Source organism: Streptopelia decaocto, assembly GCF_964273445.1.
Source record: "Streptopelia decaocto genome assembly, chromosome: 2".
NCBI classification, from domain to species: Eukaryota; Metazoa; Chordata; class Aves; order Columbiformes; family Columbidae; genus Streptopelia; species Streptopelia decaocto.
Genome location: NC_138655.1, coordinates 27,162,994 through 27,180,964, shown reverse-complemented (window position 1 = coordinate 27,180,964; position 17,971 = coordinate 27,162,994). Strand labels below are relative to the sequence as shown.

Below are 17,971 nucleotides of genomic sequence, written 5' to 3'. Positions count from 1 at the left end.
CACTAAAAACATGAACTTCAGAAGACTTTTAAAGGATCCTTCCTTTAAATATTAATGTACTACGTGTCTGCTTTCTATGCCTATTTTAGATCTGCTTTCTATTTACATCTAAGAGAAATATAATTTTCATTGAAGTTTATTCCAAGACCAAAACAACTCCCTCTTCAGACCTGTATGCATTTTACTTACAGTGCCATTTTAGTGGTCTTGCAAAACAAAATAACTTCAACATTAGCCACTGATGCCCTTGTTTGAAAAGGAATACTGGTTCTTTAATGCTGTTAACTTATCACTACCCTTCTTCCAATTACCTTTGTTACCAGGCTGCTTTTGAGGGTTGCAGTATTTTTCCGTAGACATGAAGATAACTGCCAATCCAATTTCTGCCTCGGGAATAGCCCTGAGACCCTTACTGTTAAAACACAAATACAATAGAGACCAAAAAATAAAAAATGTTTCTCAGTAGGGATTCAAAGATTAACAGACGAATGGGCACAGATATGACAAAGTACACATTGTTCCATTCCTCCTTTCATAAAACATCAGTCTACGTAACAATTTTGCACAACACAGTACGTCAGCATAGTTATCCATCACTACACCCATGTCCCATATGTATGAACTTCCATGTTTCCTTTTGTCGTAGCCTCTGTCAAGCCCCAGTGATTCAGACAATACATCTCTCCCTTCCCAATTTCTGGGAATGTAACCAACTGTGCCCTTCCTCTGATTCAAAAATATGTGTGAAAGGAAAAGTGACTTGAAAGATTTGAGCAGTTCCTACACGTCAGGCACACACACACACACGCACACAGCTCCTCTGTGCTACAGCCATGAGCAGAGCATGAGCACAGTTTTCTCTATCTAGGAGGAGGATTCAGAGGACTTAGGTTTAGGTATTAGGTTAAGGGCTGGGATTTTGTTTTCTTTCATTGCTTTAATAAAACAGCTTTATTAAAATCCTAATGTCTACTATTAATGTAAAAATATAATTACTATAAAAATATGCAGTGTGCCGTCTCAAACAAAAAACCTACCATGAAAAAGTGACTTTTATTAAACAGAAGCTGCTCTTCCGAAACACTGTATGCAAATAATTAGACAGCAATGAGCCACATGACCTCAAGGTGCCATCTCACCTGTTTTTGACTGAATAAATATTTTTTGAAAAATCACAGATGATCTATTTTCCATTCTTAGAATATATTCATTTTCAACTTATTTTAAATAGTACAAGAAAAGCCACTTAGTGTCTGTAATTGCAAAGCAGCTTCATTACAAAGAATTTTTGTAGAGCTGGATCCTCTGGAAAAAAAACAAACCAAACCAAACCTGCCCACCAAATTCTCACAGAACTGCCAAGTACCTTCTTTCCTGCTTCAATAAATATTAGTTAACATGCTAAATACTTAGAGCAATAGCATCCCACTGTCTAAATATATGTGCAAACACCATGACTAAATCTCTGCAGAAATTCTGAAATTACCATACCGCTGTACAAGAGAACAATGCTGCACCTTTGCAAGAGAGTCAGAATGGAATCAGTTCCTGGGATCTGAGAGTTTGTCAACCCCGCATCAACAACACAGACTTCAGGAGAAACCAGTAAAGATGTTTCTTTTCTTCCCTCCGTCATCAGTTTTGCTTCCCCTCCGCCAAGAATAACTGCTGGACCCAGTTTCTTGTGCTAAAAAGAGAATGCAAATTTAAAAAAAAAAAGTAAAAAAAGTCAGTTTAGAAATATCAGAATAATGAACTATCAGCATAATGCGTATCACTGATTCACTAATGCAGATGTGACGTGTTCTGTTTCTCCCCCTGTATTCTCCCATCTTGCTTAGGTCATTGTACTGTAGGAAGATAAATACACAGAAATCCTTCTTTAGCGATGAACCCAGAATGAATGTGAGTTTGCAGAGAACAGAATCTGTGCTTAGCTACCTCTGGAATATTTTTGCAATGTAAAGCCTAATTACCTGCTTGGCAGTTAAAAATACAAAAGTTTTTCCACTGAATACTTTTTTCCTTTCATGACGCTCAGATAAATCCAGTTTTTCAGTGCCAATGGAAGGTTCATCAACTGGAGGATAAAAGCTGCAAGAACAGAAAATTCAAGTTACAAAATTCAGATTCGCCTATCAGTACTGACTCATAGTCCTTTTTGGTTTAGGGTCAAGCTCTGAAGCTAAAATACCATATTGCTCTCTTAAAAGTATTTATATAAATATTTTTTCAAGAGACTGTTAAGAAGAAAGAGTCTCTAATTTCTCAACATCTAAGCCAAGATCAAGACTTTCTACTTTAGTAACTAAGAGGACAAAACTTTCAGGAATGCATTCAACCTATCCACTTTAAGCATCTGTTGTACAAATATGTTTTAAATTTTTTTCTTCCTCATTTATGCCAAGAGTAGCAGATTCTAACCAAGAAACATACTCCATTAAATACTGAAATATTTAAGTTTCTGAAAAATGCACTTATTACATACGTAATTTCACTATCTGTAAATATATAAACATTCTTCAGACACTGCACATATTCACATATGTGCGACTGTGAGGAAATGGAACATGTACCTTTCCTACTGCATCTAAATATGTCATTCGATTATGATAAGCTGAAAAGTACTATATAGTTACAGTTAATTTAAAATAATCTTTGTTCTTTTGTGTCCTTCACAATCAGTTCCGGAAGCTTCATGCCAGCACAAAGCCATCAGATTGTGAAAAATTAGTATTTGATAAGTTACAGCAACCTGTTCAAGTCTGTTTACAGAAATATTGTTCCATTGAAGAGGGCAACTTGGATTTTAGTTATCAAGCCAGAAGACTTCTGATACTGAGCCCCGTGTGGACTGTTATTAACCTGAGATAAATACAGGAGATAAAGTTATTTCTAGAAACCAAAAGATGAGTAAAAAGGGAGAAACAGCAGGTTCCGTGAATTCAGAACTGAAATAGTTTCTCTAGAAACATATTTCAAATCTTTGCTTTTTTATTTTAGCAGGAACCTTCAACTGATCATTTCCTCCTCCAAGAAACCTTTGATTTTCCTTTGAAACTCTTACCCAATCCTAATGAAAAAAGACTATGTTGCCTTTGAGCTTACATCGTATGATTCTGAAGAGCTCCTTGTACTGTCTCCATAAGCTTTAACAGTAACACTGTTATCCAGAAAAAGCCCTCTACAGTCTTGAATCTTTCAATAAATAAATTTTGATTTTTGATGAGTTTCTGTTAAAGGTTCAGTTACTCTCCTACTTTTTCAAAGTCCTGCACTATTTTCACTGGACTGCTGTAATAAAATATGTTATTTCATTTAAGGCTGCACTTAAGCAGCTATTAGTGAAATCTTCAGTTACTTTTCTTCCTTGCATAGGTTATCACAGAGTATCACAGGAGTAGGGTAAAACACTTCACCATAAGAAGCCTGAAGTAAGATGCCACATTCATTATGTGAACTGCAGGTTTGCAATTCTATGAAGACTAAGAAAAAAAAAAGTTGTACTTTTTTTAACGTTTAGATTTAATTTATCTGCGATGTTTTTAATCAGATACACAGCAGTAATCAAGATTTAATTGACAGTCACCCTGTATTACACCCTGTATTACAACATCGATACGCCTTTCTTATTTCATTTCCAAACTTATTTCATATCCAAGTTGTTTAGTGTCTTGCAGATGTACCAGCCCAGATCAGCTCTAGCCACAGTGTGCAATGTAGAGATTCCCTGTGAAAGTTAAAAACTTTTTGGAAACGGAACGCAAACATTTGCAAGTAAATTTTCAGTATCTTCCCACAAGCTTAAAAAAACCCACCTATTTAAGATGCTGTCATTATTTCAAATTTAGATCTGCGTATTACAGCAGCTGTCTCACTTAGCTTGATGCAGAACTCTCTCTGTGAAAGCTAAATAATGGATATACTGCTAGTGTCAATCACATTTAGTGAACTCAATTCCTCTGAGGGTCTCAAAAGTTAACAAAAATGTTAAAAAAAAAAAAAAGGAAACACATCCATCTGATTCTATTTTAGGGAGCACTTAACAGCTCAATTATACTGTCACTTCTCTGTCAAGGGAACAGACAACATGCACCTCAGTTTCAAGAGCCATCAGCTTGTTAGTGTGACAGACAGTAGCAGCTGCCTTACAGCGAGGTAACATCAGACCAAGGAAATTTCAGAGTGCACAATTGTTAGCTTTTGATAGCTTATACTACCTGTACTAAAAAACAAGTCTGCCAGAAAACCTTATATCCAGTATTTCAGAGAGGACTCTGAACAGTTTCTTTAGTTTTCTCACATAGTACTACACTGTTTTGTAAAGACAAGTAGAATGAAAAGTTATGATTCATGAAGTTTCCCCCTTTCTTCTGAAGCTGAAGACCAAATGAGCTTTAAAACACCCACAGATGACTGATTTGATGTATTACATAAATCCCTGCAAATGTAAAACAGCATCTAGAAACTAAAGAGTATTTGCTACCAATTGCTCCAGTGGGCACCTGTATTGTTCTAACAAGGTACAGTCACATTCTGTGAAATATATTTTAACATGTAGCAAACGCAGCTTATTGTGAATGTTCTGTAGCTTTGTTTCGATTACCATATGTGCACCATCGAGATTTGTTTAGCTGCCCTTTTTACCCCCAGTTCTTCAAGCTATTCTACCAATGGCTAGCATCAGACCCACTAAAGAAAATAAATTAAATTGCTATGTCCTAACACATAATGTAGGTATGTATATCCACACATATGTAAAAGCAACAAAGTGACTTCTATTCTTCTTCACTGATTTCCTCCAACTCACATATCTGGTGTCCAGCATCCACCTGATCTAAACAATACACCCAGAAAAGTCATAATGTCTTGAACACATTTAAATTAATTTCACAAGTTTTTCTCCCTGTTAACTGACATTAAATGTTCACCATGTTATTTTTCAAATGCCAAGTATTCTTACAATTTCCATTCATTATGTATTTCATTTCACAGTTATCTTCCAAAGCATACAAAGAGTAGAAGCGCTAAAGACACAAGTACCTATGTAGTTTACTGTTTAAGAATACAGGATAGAAATTTCTCACCCGCATAAATCATGTGTTCATAAAAAACAAACGCACGCAACGGTATCCCTTTTCAAGGTAAAAATAGTAGCAATACAGGCTCAGATGAAATTCTCTCATACAATAATGAGATTACTTCACACTTTTCTACATGGAGAAAATAACTGAAAGGGCTATTCCACAGTACTTATTTATTCCAAAGTAAGAATTTGATTTTGAAGTTAATTTAACCATGAGAACAATTAGTACTTTATATAGTGAAGACCAATGCACATTAGTGTCACTTCATCTCATAACAGATAATTAAAAACCTCTGCTATTTCAGGGAATCCAAAGGTCATGCTAAATCTATATTGATCAAAGTTTACAGTAAACTCAGGCACTAACTGTGTACTAGGAAAACATGTCTACGTAACAAAATATGTTTGATATAATTTCTTTTTTTAAAGTATAATTTTCTTTATTTTCATGTATCAACTCCCAAAAGAGTTTACACGTTGCTTCAAACATATCAACAAGTTCCTATTCAGAACTAGTAACATCTCTAAGCATATAGTCAATTCCAAGAGCTCATTTTAGCTCAAGGGAGGAGATCAAGAAAATTCACTGAATAGTAAAATGTGTATCATATTAAGCATTCTTCCACAAATAAAGTTACTGTAATCGACATATTCTAGCAAATATAATCAGATTAACATGTAGCTATCTGATAATCTAGCTCCCATAAATTTAATTCTGTGACCTTGAAAACATGATACTCACCATTCATGATTTGGCAACTGTTGCCCAGACTGAATAGCTTTGATTAGTTCAACAAAAAATTCTGGTTTTATAATTGGTCTACCACAAATCAAAGCACATATAGTCTGAAAAGACAGAAAATATATACTTACTGAATGCAAAAATTTCAGTTAGAATATGGTTTAGCTTTTTAAGATCTTAGATGTGGAAAACATGACACAAACAAAGAGAACAACACTGAATTTTGCTACTGAAAAACAGGACAGCTTTCCTTCTAACAGCCTAACTTCTAATTGCTGTCTTGACAGAAGTTACGAAAATGTACAAAGCAACTGATGAAACTCAGTAACAGTCTTCAAAGTTGGCTTTTTTCATTTTCTTTCCCTCCAACATACATCACTTTCTAAACATGGAAAAGGAGGAACTGACTTCATTACTTTGTAGAGGAAAATCTCGAGCAGCTCTAGAATTTAATTTCCACTTGTGGAAAAACTGCAAAGCAATGCCATCAATATGCAAAAAGTCAACATACCTTAACAGTAACTTTTACTGATGTCATTACAAGGTGCGTGCACTCTTTTGTCCATTCATTCACTACAAGGCCTCCAAGCTGCTGGATGGCTTGATGTAAAGCAGTTTTCTGAGCAACATCTAAACACGAGGAGCAGACAACTAAGGGTTCATACTCTACTCTGAAAAGGACAAGTAAAAAATAATTACTTTAGTTATTTCAGCCAATCATTATGATGAACAGAGCTGACTTAACTATGCTGTGTCTCAGGAAAAACTGGCAGAAAAAAGGAAGGAAAAAAAAAATAAAAATAAATAAAAGGCCCGTAACTCTTACCTAGATCAAAGACTGTGCTTTAAAATTTCCTGAAGAAAGTAAATACTGATTTTTATTCTGATAAACTAACATTTTGACTTGATGTGTGCAATACTTCTAAGGACTTTTGGGTCTTTCACAGACATGACATAGAATTAGTGCTTCAAGAACACTGCAAGGTCAGGATATATCAGAAGCACTGAACATGTGCTTCCAAAGCTGAAAGTAAGCTCAACAGAACAGTCCACATACTGTTTAATATTTAAAAATACGTGTCACAGAATGCAAGTCCAAGTAAAGTTTTTTCCCCTAGCACTGCTGCTACCCTTGACCATAAGCCTATTTATATTTGTAGATCTCCCATGTGAAACCAGAGCATATCAAATTTCATTATTTGATTTGGTTCAGTCAACAAAGCAGAAAGAAATAGAAATACTACTTCCAGTATGACAGTCACGATGTATCTGGTCTCGTGGCATAATTCCTGTATCAGATTTAAAGGATACTTACCTAAAATATCAAAAATACTTCATTGTAATAAGTGGAGGAGAATGCAGTTTTTCCTATCAAATAATAGCAGCAGTGACAAAACAGAGTGAAATTTTAATGAAGAAAGCCAGCTTCTGGTTGCTTTAATGTTGATTTTAACAGTCATTAGAATTTATTCTATTTACTTACCACTTTACTTCAAGGAGTGCTTCAAATATTCAAACAGACAGCACTGACTGCCATCTTAAACTTGAAAAATTAGCAAGTTGGGTTCACTAAAGAGAATGCAGGCATAGCATACATCACAGCAACAATGGCTGGTGCTGCACAAAGCATCCACCAGCTATCTCAGTTCTTTTCTGATTATCTATAGCTAACAAGAGCTCAGACAAGCTCTCTCCCTACCCTAAATTTTCCTGCCTTCTTTAGAACCATTTATGTTTTAGGATTTTGTTCTTTGCCTAAGACAGCCTGAGAACATTCATTGTATGTGATACATCTTTTAAAATGCCAGTGCATTACTATGAACAATTTTAATCTCTTACTGTCAAATCAAAGGTATTCTAAAAATAAGTAATGCAAAACTCTTGCAGAAGCAGGTATGGAAAACAGGCAAAATATTACTTGTGTCCTCTGCTTTCAAAAACTCATATTACTGTATTGCTTGCCAAGTTGTATGATGTGCAAAAATACTCCTTTCAAAAACTACGATTTTCGACTCCGTATTTTATAATCAAAGCACTTACCTAAACTTGCTCTCAAAGACTCCAAAGTTGATTCTATCACCAGACTGCAAAGACACCGAACTGCCATTGAGTTTTGATCCATTAACGGAGGTACCATACTTGGATGTATCTTTTACTGTTAACACAGGGACCGAGAGAGACTGGCTCTGAAAATAAACATAAATAAGCTATTACAGTTTACCAGAATTAGAAAAGTTTTATCAGAAACAGCTTACTACCATTATGCGTCAAAGCAGCAGATAAAGATGAAAAAGCCTACAAAATACCATCCTAAATTAACACTTTGGACAATGATAATAGCTATGTGTAAATATTCATCTTATCATTTTGACTGTGATGGACTGAAAAGTATACAGATCTTTAGCTACAGAACTTCCGTGCTCATTACACTCAGTCTTTCCGGAGGCTGTGCAAGGCAATCATTCACTGGCCCAAAGCCTCTGCTAGTGCGATTTAGCAAGGTTCCAAGATTTATCACTGATGCTTTAAACTACTGCTCAGCACTGGCACAGGTGCCCAAGTCACCTTCCCTTACCTCCTCCCACAAGCACTCTCAGTCCTCCACAAGCTGCAGGGCACGGTGGCAGCAGCATGTCTTGAGAAGAGCTTAGACACTCTCGTATTTCCCAAATGGTTCACAAGCCAATGAGAACACTGTCAGCCTGTTTTTATGAAATTCTGCCACGTAGTTATACACTATTTGTAGTATTAAAATGACAATTAAATTGTATCTATTACATTTCAAACTCTATATACAGTTATATAAATGAAATTCCTGCTGACTGGCTTCAAAATGTCTGTAAACATTGTAAAACATAAGTGATAGTAAATTACTGCTCGCTAATTCTCCTTGAGACATTTCTATTTTCAATCCCCTAAGCAAATACAGATCTAACGATGCGGAACAAAACACAAAGTAAGCCTGCAGTAAGACAATTGAAGCACCTTCCAGAAACAAGATCTAAAACTTGCCTATGTAAAGAAATGTAATTGTGCAATTTTCCCGGTATGACTATTTTAATACAAACCCCTAATGAATCTTCATTCTGGGATAAAAGGACTGCTCAAATGGGAGCTTGGACCACTAGAATTATGCCACTGAATTTCTCAACACAGGCAAGCAACCAGAGAAAAAAAATAAGTCAAGATTAAGAAAAGGCAGGTGACCAATGGTTCTACTCCAGGCATAAAACACCACTGAGAGTGAAATGAGAGCATGCATGGCTATGGAAGCCTGAATTATCCACGTAGTCTATTGATAATGCAGTAAAATGCTGGCTACTTACAGGGCTGGTTTCAGGATGGCTTACAGTCAGAACTGCATGACTTCGACTGATGGACTGATCATCCTGAATTAAAATTGAGCAGTTTTTGCGTCCAACAACATATTCTGTACCAGCTAAAAGCCGATATGGCTCTCCTGGAAATAAACAAGGGACAAAAAAATATCAGTTTACAAAACAACTCCCAAATGCTCAAAGCACTTGGGAAAGTGCTTATCAGAATTGAACAACATATTTAGATGCAGTAGAAATGTTCTATTTCCTAACAGTTTTAAGTATGTGAATATTTGCAGTGTCTGAAGAATGTTTATATGTTTACAGATAGTGAAATTACCTATCTAATAAATGCATTTTTCAGAAATTTAAATATTTCAGCATTTCATGGAGTATGCCTCTTGGTTAGAAAGTTCAGTCTCTGGCCTATGCTTTGGCTCATTCTTGGTATTGGTCATCTAGATCATGTGGTAGCTTTTCAGTGAATAGCCTGACTACATCCAAAAGGTGTGTGTTACCTACTGGTAAACAAAATCAGAAATGTTTCTTGATGAAAATGAATGAACAATTACAGATTAAATTCTAGTTATCAATGCTGAGCAAATAACTTTCCAAATCTGAACTACACAGAAATTATCATCCTGAATACAATGACAATACCAGCGCTTTGTCTCTTGCTCAAGAGTTTTCCAAGTAGTAAGAGAAAACTCCATCATTTCAATAGCATTAAGTGTGTTTACATTAGGAAATAAACCAGACATCCAAAATTAATTCCCAGTGAATTAGGAAATAAATAGTAGATGCAGTTATGATAGGAGTGCTCATTATACAGATAAGAAGACATTTAAATCTAGAATAAATTTGTATATGGTATGATACACATTATCAGAGCTATCGATGTATCAAAAGCTCCCGTGGATACAGAAACTGATGAAGAAAGGTACAGTGGCAATTCAGCTTCAAAACTCTGCATCCAAGAAACAACTTGACATCTCAAATTCAACACTTGGTCCTTGAAACATCCACATAATATTTAGACATATTTTCTGAAAGACTCCTGAGGTCGACTTCCTCATCAGAGCTCAATTCTTCAGGCATATTAAGGCAGCACCCTGCCACCTGCCCCACTGGCTGCAACAGCACCCGAGGACACCTCAGATGCATAAAACAGCAAAGCAAAAAGGCCGACTGAAGTTAACAGGAGGTGTGGGATGTAGCGCTCAGGGGGAAAACGGAGGCTCAGCCGTGGACGAGCGCCCAGAGCGAGGAAGGCTCTGTCACCACCTCTCCCCGCCGGACCCACGCAGCTCTGCCCGGGGAGCACGGGCAAGCGAGCCCGCTTGGAGACCCCCGTGGAAGCCGAAGCGCCGGCTCACCGCGGTACCCGCGGGTACGGCCGGGCCCACAGGTTCGGCCGCCGCAAGCGGTCAAGGGCCGCCCAGGACACCAGCCCGAGGCACCGGGCACCGGCCCCCGCCCCGGCGGCTCCGCGCAGGCGCGGGCCGGGCAGGGCCGGGGGCCCGCGGTATCGGGGCCCAGCCCGGCCAAGCGGCGGCGGGGCCGGCGTTGCCTCACCTGTTCCTGCGGCGGCAACCAGCTTCCACATCCTGGCGAGGGGCGCCCCAGCAGGGGGGCCCGGGGTGCCTCAGCACAGGGGGCCGGCTCTGCCCAGCGTCCCCCGGCGAGCCGCGGCAAGGCCGGGAAGGGAAGAGAAAACCCCTCGCTCGCTGCGACCGCCGGGACCGCTGCGCACTTGCAAGTGAGACCCGAGCCCAGGATGCGGCCCCGCAGTGGGAGGGAGCGGGAAAGGGAAAAGGAAAGGGAAAGCGGCGGCTGCCCGGGGCGCATGCGCGGCTGAGGGGCGGGCCCCGCGCGGGCCGGGGTCCCTCGCCAGCCCCTCCGGAGTTTACTCACTTGCCCCTGCCCTGGGCCCACGACGCCGTTTCAGCCCCCGGGAGCTGCCAGTTAGCTTTGAGCCGTGAGAGTTGGGGCCGCAACCGACAGCTCCAGGCTGAACTGAGGTGGGAGCTCCTGGGCCCCGGGGCAGGGTGCAGGTGTGGCCCCGGTGAGGCTGGGCAGGGCCGGTAGGGCCTGAGGAGCCCCCCACAGCTGCATGTCCCTCCCTTCATAGTGTACTTATGTCCCTAACAAAATGCACTGCATGTGTAACAGGAAATACTGCAGAATTAATCTCTTACCCGAATGCAGCATTTTCATAAAAATAATAAATAAGCTTATGAGAATTATAATTAATGGCAGGAAGATGTGCCAGGGGAGGTTCAGGTTGGACATTAGGAAAAGGTTCTTCACCCAGAGGGTGGTGGAGCACTGGAACAGGCTCCCCAGGGAGGTGTCACAGCCCCGAGCCTGACAGTGTTCAAGAAGAGACTGGAGACTGGACAACACCCTCAGACACATGGTGTGAACTGGGGGGTTGTCATATGCAGGGACAAGAGTTGGACTCGATGATCCTTGTGGGTCCATTCCAACTCAGGACATTCTATGATTCTGTGAGAAGTGAAAGAAAAAACTCCTGGAAGTCTGAAGGTCATTAGGCAGGTTACCAAAGACTTGCTATTCTGTTATGCTGAATTTTCTGGAAAGGAACAGCAGAGGACAGGTGTGGAGAAGCCATATATTTGTGACTCCAGTCACATGCATCTGAGGTGTGCCTCAAAGTGCCCATTTCTCCATGTGCATCTCACAAGGAACAGGGTGTCAAATTCCTGATGTCTGTAATCATATCGGCCAGTAGCTGGAGAGCAAATTTCTTCCTATTGGGCAATCGGCTTGCTTCTCAAGTAATTAATATTGGTAATCTTTGCAAAACCGCAAAAGCTTTTGAAGGTATGTCCACAGTTCAGTTTTAGCATCAGAAAACCTGTGGACTTGAAATGGCGGGAGGAACTTGGGATAATATTTTTCTAATAGGAAAAGATAAATTTGAAATACACAAATGTAAATACAAGCTTTCAGTCAGAAATGCTGTTTCTGTAGAGTCATATTCTGTTTAATCTCCGTGTTTTATGACTTTAAGTATCCTTGGTCCTTAAATGTTTACTTAGGTACCTTTTTTATTTTCCCTCCCACGCTTCTCCTAAGATAAATGACCCCAGTCTCCTTAATCTCTTTTCTTGTGAGTTTTCTTCATCTCATTTTCTTGTTTTTTTAGTCACTCATAATTTTGCAATTTCAGTTTTGAGGTAGGGTGACCAGAAATACAGAGCATATCCTAAATGAGAGTATTTCGCAGCTTTATATAACTGTACTTCAATTTTCTCTATATTGTTGTCATTATTCTATGTCTTATCCTATTGGCTTGACTTTTGTGATCACAACTTCATATGACAAATCATAATCATAAGAAACTGTATGAATCCTGTAAGGCCCATTATAATGTTTATACGTTCCATTTCCCTGCATTTATCCAATTTTATTTTATTTGCTCATACCGTGTTTTCCCATTCATTTACTTTCTAGACTTCTAGAGTTCTTGCTGGTTTTCTGATCCTGATTTACCTGTCTGTCCTCTAATATTTGTTGGTTTTCTACTTGTTCCTTTTTTTCATATCATAAGTAAAGGATTCAGCAGAGTTTCAAACTCAGAGACAATCAGAGCAAATAGAGGTATTTCAGATATTCATATGGACTGTAGGCTTAACTTGCATTTAACTAGTGAAATAGTACGACAATTTGCTAAACCCTGCAAAACAGTATCTAAACAGAATTTGAGGTAGTCTACCATTAAACTTTTGTCCTTAACAGAAATGTAGGTCTGTGTTATGTCCATGTTGGTATTTTATCCCTGACCTAGGATTTCTTAGCAGACTTTTGTGTCAAAAGACTCTTTGACTATTTTTAAATTTCGTCACCAGATGCTGTGCATTTATTTTGTTTTGGTGGGTTGACACTGGCTGTACGCCAGGGTCCCACCAAAGCCGCTCTGTCGCTCCTCTTCCTCAGCTGTACAGGGGAGAGAAAATATAATTAAAAGCTTGTGGGCTGAGATAGAGACAGGGAGAGTTCTCTCATAACCCAACTATCTTGTAGGTTCAGGCTGTCGAAGACAGATGTGGGTTACAGTGGCACGCAGATTCCTCCTCGGCCGCCTGACTTCCACCCAACTGTTTGAAGTGCGTATACACACAATACCAGACTAATATTCATAGGACAATGTTTGCAAATAGTAAATAAATGAAAAGCACCCACTGGACTCCAGTAGGAAGGGTAACAAACCAAGCAAATATTGAATTACCAATATTTGTATGCTTTATTAAGCAGCTAAGTACCCATGAAAACATTATGTTAAATCTGACAAAGCGAATTCCAATCAAATATTGATGGATAAAACCAGTTATGAACCTAATAGTAACAAGAATAATAGTTATGTAGATAACACTTATCATTGCAATTAAGGCAACTGGCAGTGTCATCTGGTCAAGTGTTCCTGGCCAGGAGGATGTCACTGCCTGAGCGAGATCCTCAGCTAGTTCTGTCCTAAAGTTAGCTTTTCTAGAGTTGCTTTATCTGCATGCAATTGTTTGCAACTGTGATCTGAGAGCAAGAGAGCAAAATCACACACAGGAGATCAAAAACGCAAACCTTACGTTAAAGAGACTAAAGACTCAGTTTTAATCTCTTGCCTTTAAATTGGAAAGAAATTATTTGACAGATGGACCACTCGGTAGATAAGGAATTGGCTGGATGGTCGCACTCAAAGAGCTGTCGTCAATGGCTCAATGTCCAAGTGGAGACCAGTGACAAGTGATGTTCCTCAGGGGTCAGTATTGGGTCCAGTGCTGTTTAACATCTTTGTCGATGATGTGGACAGTGGGACTGAGTGCACCCTCAGCAAATTTGCCAATGACACCAACCTGTGTGATGAGGTCATCATGCTGGATGGGAGGGATGCCATCCAGAGGGATCTAAACAGGCTCGAGAGGTGGGCCTGTGCGAACCTCATGAAGTTGAACAAGGCCAAGTGCAAGGTCCTGCACATGGGCTGGGGCATCTCAAACACAAATACAGGCTGGGTGGAGAATGGATTGAGAGCAGGCTTGAGGAGAAGAACTTGGGGATGTTGGTTGATCAGAAGCTCAACATGACTAGGCAATATGCACTTGCAGCCCAGAAAGCCAACTGTATCCTGGGCTGCATCAAGAGAAGCATGGCTAGCAGGTTAAAGAAGGTTATTCTAACCCTTTACTCTGGTCTTGTGAGACCCCACCTGGAGTACTGCATATTGCTCTGGGGCCATCAATGTAAGAAGGACATCGATCTGTTGGAGCGAGTCCAGAGGACTGATCAGAGAGCTGGAGGCCTACTATAATAGTAGCCTTCCAATATCTAAAGGGGGCCTACAAGAATGCTGGAGAAAGACTTTTTACAAGGGCATGTGGTGATAGGACAAGGGGAAATGTCTTTAAAGTGAGAGTAGATTTAGATTAGATATAAAGAAGGAATTCTTCACCATGAGGGTGTTGAAACACTGGAACAGGTTGCCCAGAGAAGTTGTGGCTATCCCATTCCTGGAAGTGTTCAAGGCCAGGTTGGACGAGGCTTTGAGCAACCCGGTCTAGTGGAAGGTGTCCCTGCCCATGGCAGGTAGGTTAGGACTAGATGAACTTTAAGGTCCCTTCAAACCCAAACAGTTCTATGATTCTATGAAAAACATCTTCCACCCACCCATCCGTTCTTCTCTGTTTTAACTTTACTCCTGATTTTCTCTGCTTCCTCCCTGCCAGTGGTACAGAGGAACAGGGAATGGGGGCTGTGGTCACTTCATCACATGTCTATGCCCCTCCTTCCTCCCCAGGGGAGGACTCCTCACAGTATTTCCATGCTCCAGTGTGGGGTCTCTCCCATGGGAGACAGTCCTCCATGAAATTCTTCAACATGAGTCCTTCCCATGGGCTGCAGTTCTTCACAAACTGCTCCAGCATTGGTCCCTTCCATGGGGTGCAGTCCTTCAGGAACAGACTACTCCAGTATGGGTTCCCCAGGGGATCACGAGTCCTGCCGGAAAACCTGTTCCAGCCTGGGCTCCTCTCTCCATGGGGCCACAGGTCCTGCCAGGAGCCTTCTCCAGTGCACCTCCTGACATACTTTAAACCATAGACAGGATGCTTTAATATTTCAGTTAAGCTGTTCTTAAACTCTTCTTAAACTTGTAAATAAGCATCATGCAAACTAAGTAGGATTTTCTGAAGTGGGGTAGTAGCCTATTAGGCAAATTTATTTTCCTTGTAAAATGCAGGTAGTCTGCCTTCAATTATATTATTAGATCACGGGACATGAAAATGTTATTGCAGTCTTTTAAATTTGTATGCTTCCTTATCTTGGAGACCACTTTCTTCTTATTACCCAAAAATAACAGATCTGGTATATGAATTGCACCTCATCAATGAAAGCTGCTAAAAAACATTTTCTGAAATTGAGTTTGGTCTCATCTTCTTGTTCACCTTAATTCTTTCAGAAGTAGCTGCTTAGCACATTTGTATCTTCCAATGCCTATAAGGTTTGCTTTTGTAGTTTGTTTCCTCTCGTTAGCTTCATTCCAGTGAAGCTTTCTAAATACTGTAGTATTTCTCCATTTTAAAACATCTCTTGAACTATATTCTCTCCCTTTCCCCAACTTTTCTTTTTTTGTTCGGCGATAACATACCTCTTGAAACTCAGTGTGTTTTGAATTAACTGATTTGAATGAAATATTACTAAGTCTTATAATGACTCTTTAACACCTTCCAGATATTTGACATATAGTTTTAATGATACTGTGGCAACCACTGCTTCGTGGTGTGGCACTATTGCTTCAGTGGCTGCTGGGCAGTATGCACAAACAATAATTATGTATTCTAGAACTTACTGTACCAACAAACAGGAGCATCAGCAATATATTTCTCTAAAATTTGAATATTTAGGTGTTTGACCACTTTTATACAGGATGCTGATGTTTAAGCCTTATTATTTTAATTTTGATGCCTCTGAACTCCCATAGCAGCATGTATTCAGATTGCCTAAATTCTTAATTCAAAAGTTAATAGTACAGACCCACCAAAAGGTTTCTTGTCTTCATGCTGAGTTTTGTAGCTGTGTAGATATGGCAGTGTGATCCCTTCTCAGAATTTGCAGTTTTCTCAAATCCGTAGGTTCTTATAGCTACGTGCTATTCCCCCACCGCGTTTCCCTGATGTTCCTTATAGTCAGATATGACTCTACAGGGTTCTTTGCCTTATTACCCAGGCTGTACAAAAGGGTGGGTATCAGTCAGTCATTACCTTTCCAATCAACCAACTAAACACAGATGAATCAAATGTCTTGTTATCTCAACATAATCACCTGTAGATTAACATGGTTTAATGCTTACAGACCACTCAGGCCTTTACTGAACTCCATTGTCTGTGCTGAATTTGAAGAGGTATTTAGGAATGACTGTGATTCTGGTAGACCTTGTCTCACAGCAGTCAACAAGGTGGAAGGTGTTGATGTGTACAGCGGAGCCCAGGTGGAGCTTCTGTACTGCTGTTGTCCGGCCACAATTTGTGAATGCACTCAGCACAATATCACCCCAAATCGGGCTGTGTGTTACCCACCCCATTTGAGAATCCCAATTAGCAGATTGCCATGCCACCACTTCTCTTCTTGAACAACCCCTTTCCCACAAAAACATGCCAAGAACAAGCAATACTACTTGAAAGGAGCCACACTATCAGAGAATCACAGAATGTTAGGGATTGGAAGGGACCTTGAAAGATAGTCTAGTCCAGTCCCCCTGCTGGAGCAGGAACACCTAGATGAGGTTACACAGGAATGTGTCCAGGTGGGTTTTGAATGTCTCCAGAGAAGGGGACTCTATAACCTCCCTGAGCATCCTGTTCCAGTGCTCCGTGACCCTCATCATCACAGAATCACAGAATGTCAGGGATTGGAAGGGACCTCGAAAGATCATCTAGTCCAATCCCCCTGCCAGAGCAGGAACACCTAGATGAGTTTACACAGGAATGTGTTCGGGCGGGTTTTGAATGTCTCCAGAGTAGGAGCCTCCACAACCTCCCTGGGCAGCCTGTTCCAGTGCTCTGTTACCCTCACTGTGAAGAAGTTTTTTCTCAAATTTAAGTGGAACCTCCTGTGTTTCAGTTTGTAATAAGTAAATGATCAAAATTGTTATTGTTGATCAAATCAAGTGGAACTCAGTTGTATTATGTATGTTGTGTTATATTATGTATGTTGTTGTAAGCAGTAACTGTGTTTGTACAAGTTTGATTCTGTTTTGTAGAACTTTGTAGTGACAGTTAAAACCAAGGCCTGAATGCCTGGATGCAACCCCCTCTTTCTCCTTCCCCCTCTTCAGTTTGGAAAGAAGTGGGCGCGTCTCTGGTACTTGAGGCTAACAGCTTCTTTTGTTTGGACAACTAGCACCCTGTCCAGGGCCATTGCCGAGGCGCCACTGAGCCGCTGGATGCCTGCAGTGTGGGGGATGTTTTGAGGCTTCAGGTGCACCCACTGTGGGGGTGCAGAGGACAAGCACCCCCCCCAGTGACTCAGCTTTTTCAAGCCAGAAACCAGCGATATCCAAGTGGCTCAAAAGGCAACATTTTCCAGAGCAAATTCTTCCATAGCAACACCTTCCACCAATCCGGAGAGCCACTGGAAGCCCGCGAACAGCATCAACCAATGCATGAACACGTGTAAAAAACGTATATAAGCACCCACGAAGACTGGAGGTTGTGCCCGGTGGCGGAACCGAGCTTCCCCCGGTCTCCCAGCGCTGTTTTGCCTAATTACTTGCTTGCTTTAAATTCGCTTGCTCAATAAAATTGATTAATT

At 40.3% G+C, this 17,971-nt stretch overlaps 2 protein-coding genes across 2 annotated transcripts in view; one reads left to right on the top strand and one right to left on the bottom strand.

The window, feature by feature from the left end:
* NBN (nibrin) overlaps positions 1-10,857 on the bottom strand; it is a 24,795-nt gene extending 13,938 nt beyond the window's left edge. The window contains exons 1-8 of the mRNA XM_082046204.1: positions 10,721-10,857; positions 9,155-9,288; positions 7,869-8,014; positions 6,340-6,499; positions 5,829-5,932; positions 1,977-2,094; positions 1,518-1,687; positions 312-412 (exon numbers count right to left, since the gene is read on the bottom strand). Coding sequence (XP_081902330.1) covers positions 312-412; positions 1,518-1,687; positions 1,977-2,094; positions 5,829-5,932; positions 6,340-6,499; positions 7,869-8,014; positions 9,155-9,288; positions 10,721-10,751 — 964 coding nt within the window. The 5' untranslated portion in view covers positions 10,752-10,857. The remainder of the gene's footprint in view (positions 1-311; positions 413-1,517; positions 1,688-1,976; positions 2,095-5,828; positions 5,933-6,339; positions 6,500-7,868; positions 8,015-9,154; positions 9,289-10,720) is intronic.
* On the top strand, positions 10,304-17,971 carry LOC309436793 (uncharacterized protein; the record flags this gene model as incomplete). The annotated part of the gene is made up of 3 exons (XM_082046276.1): positions 10,304-10,904; positions 13,196-13,278; positions 17,561-17,971. The coding sequence occupies 3 exons, from the start codon at positions 10,304-10,306 to the stop codon at positions 17,834-17,836; spliced, it is 960 nt and encodes a 319-aa protein (XP_081902402.1). The 3' UTR covers positions 17,837-17,971.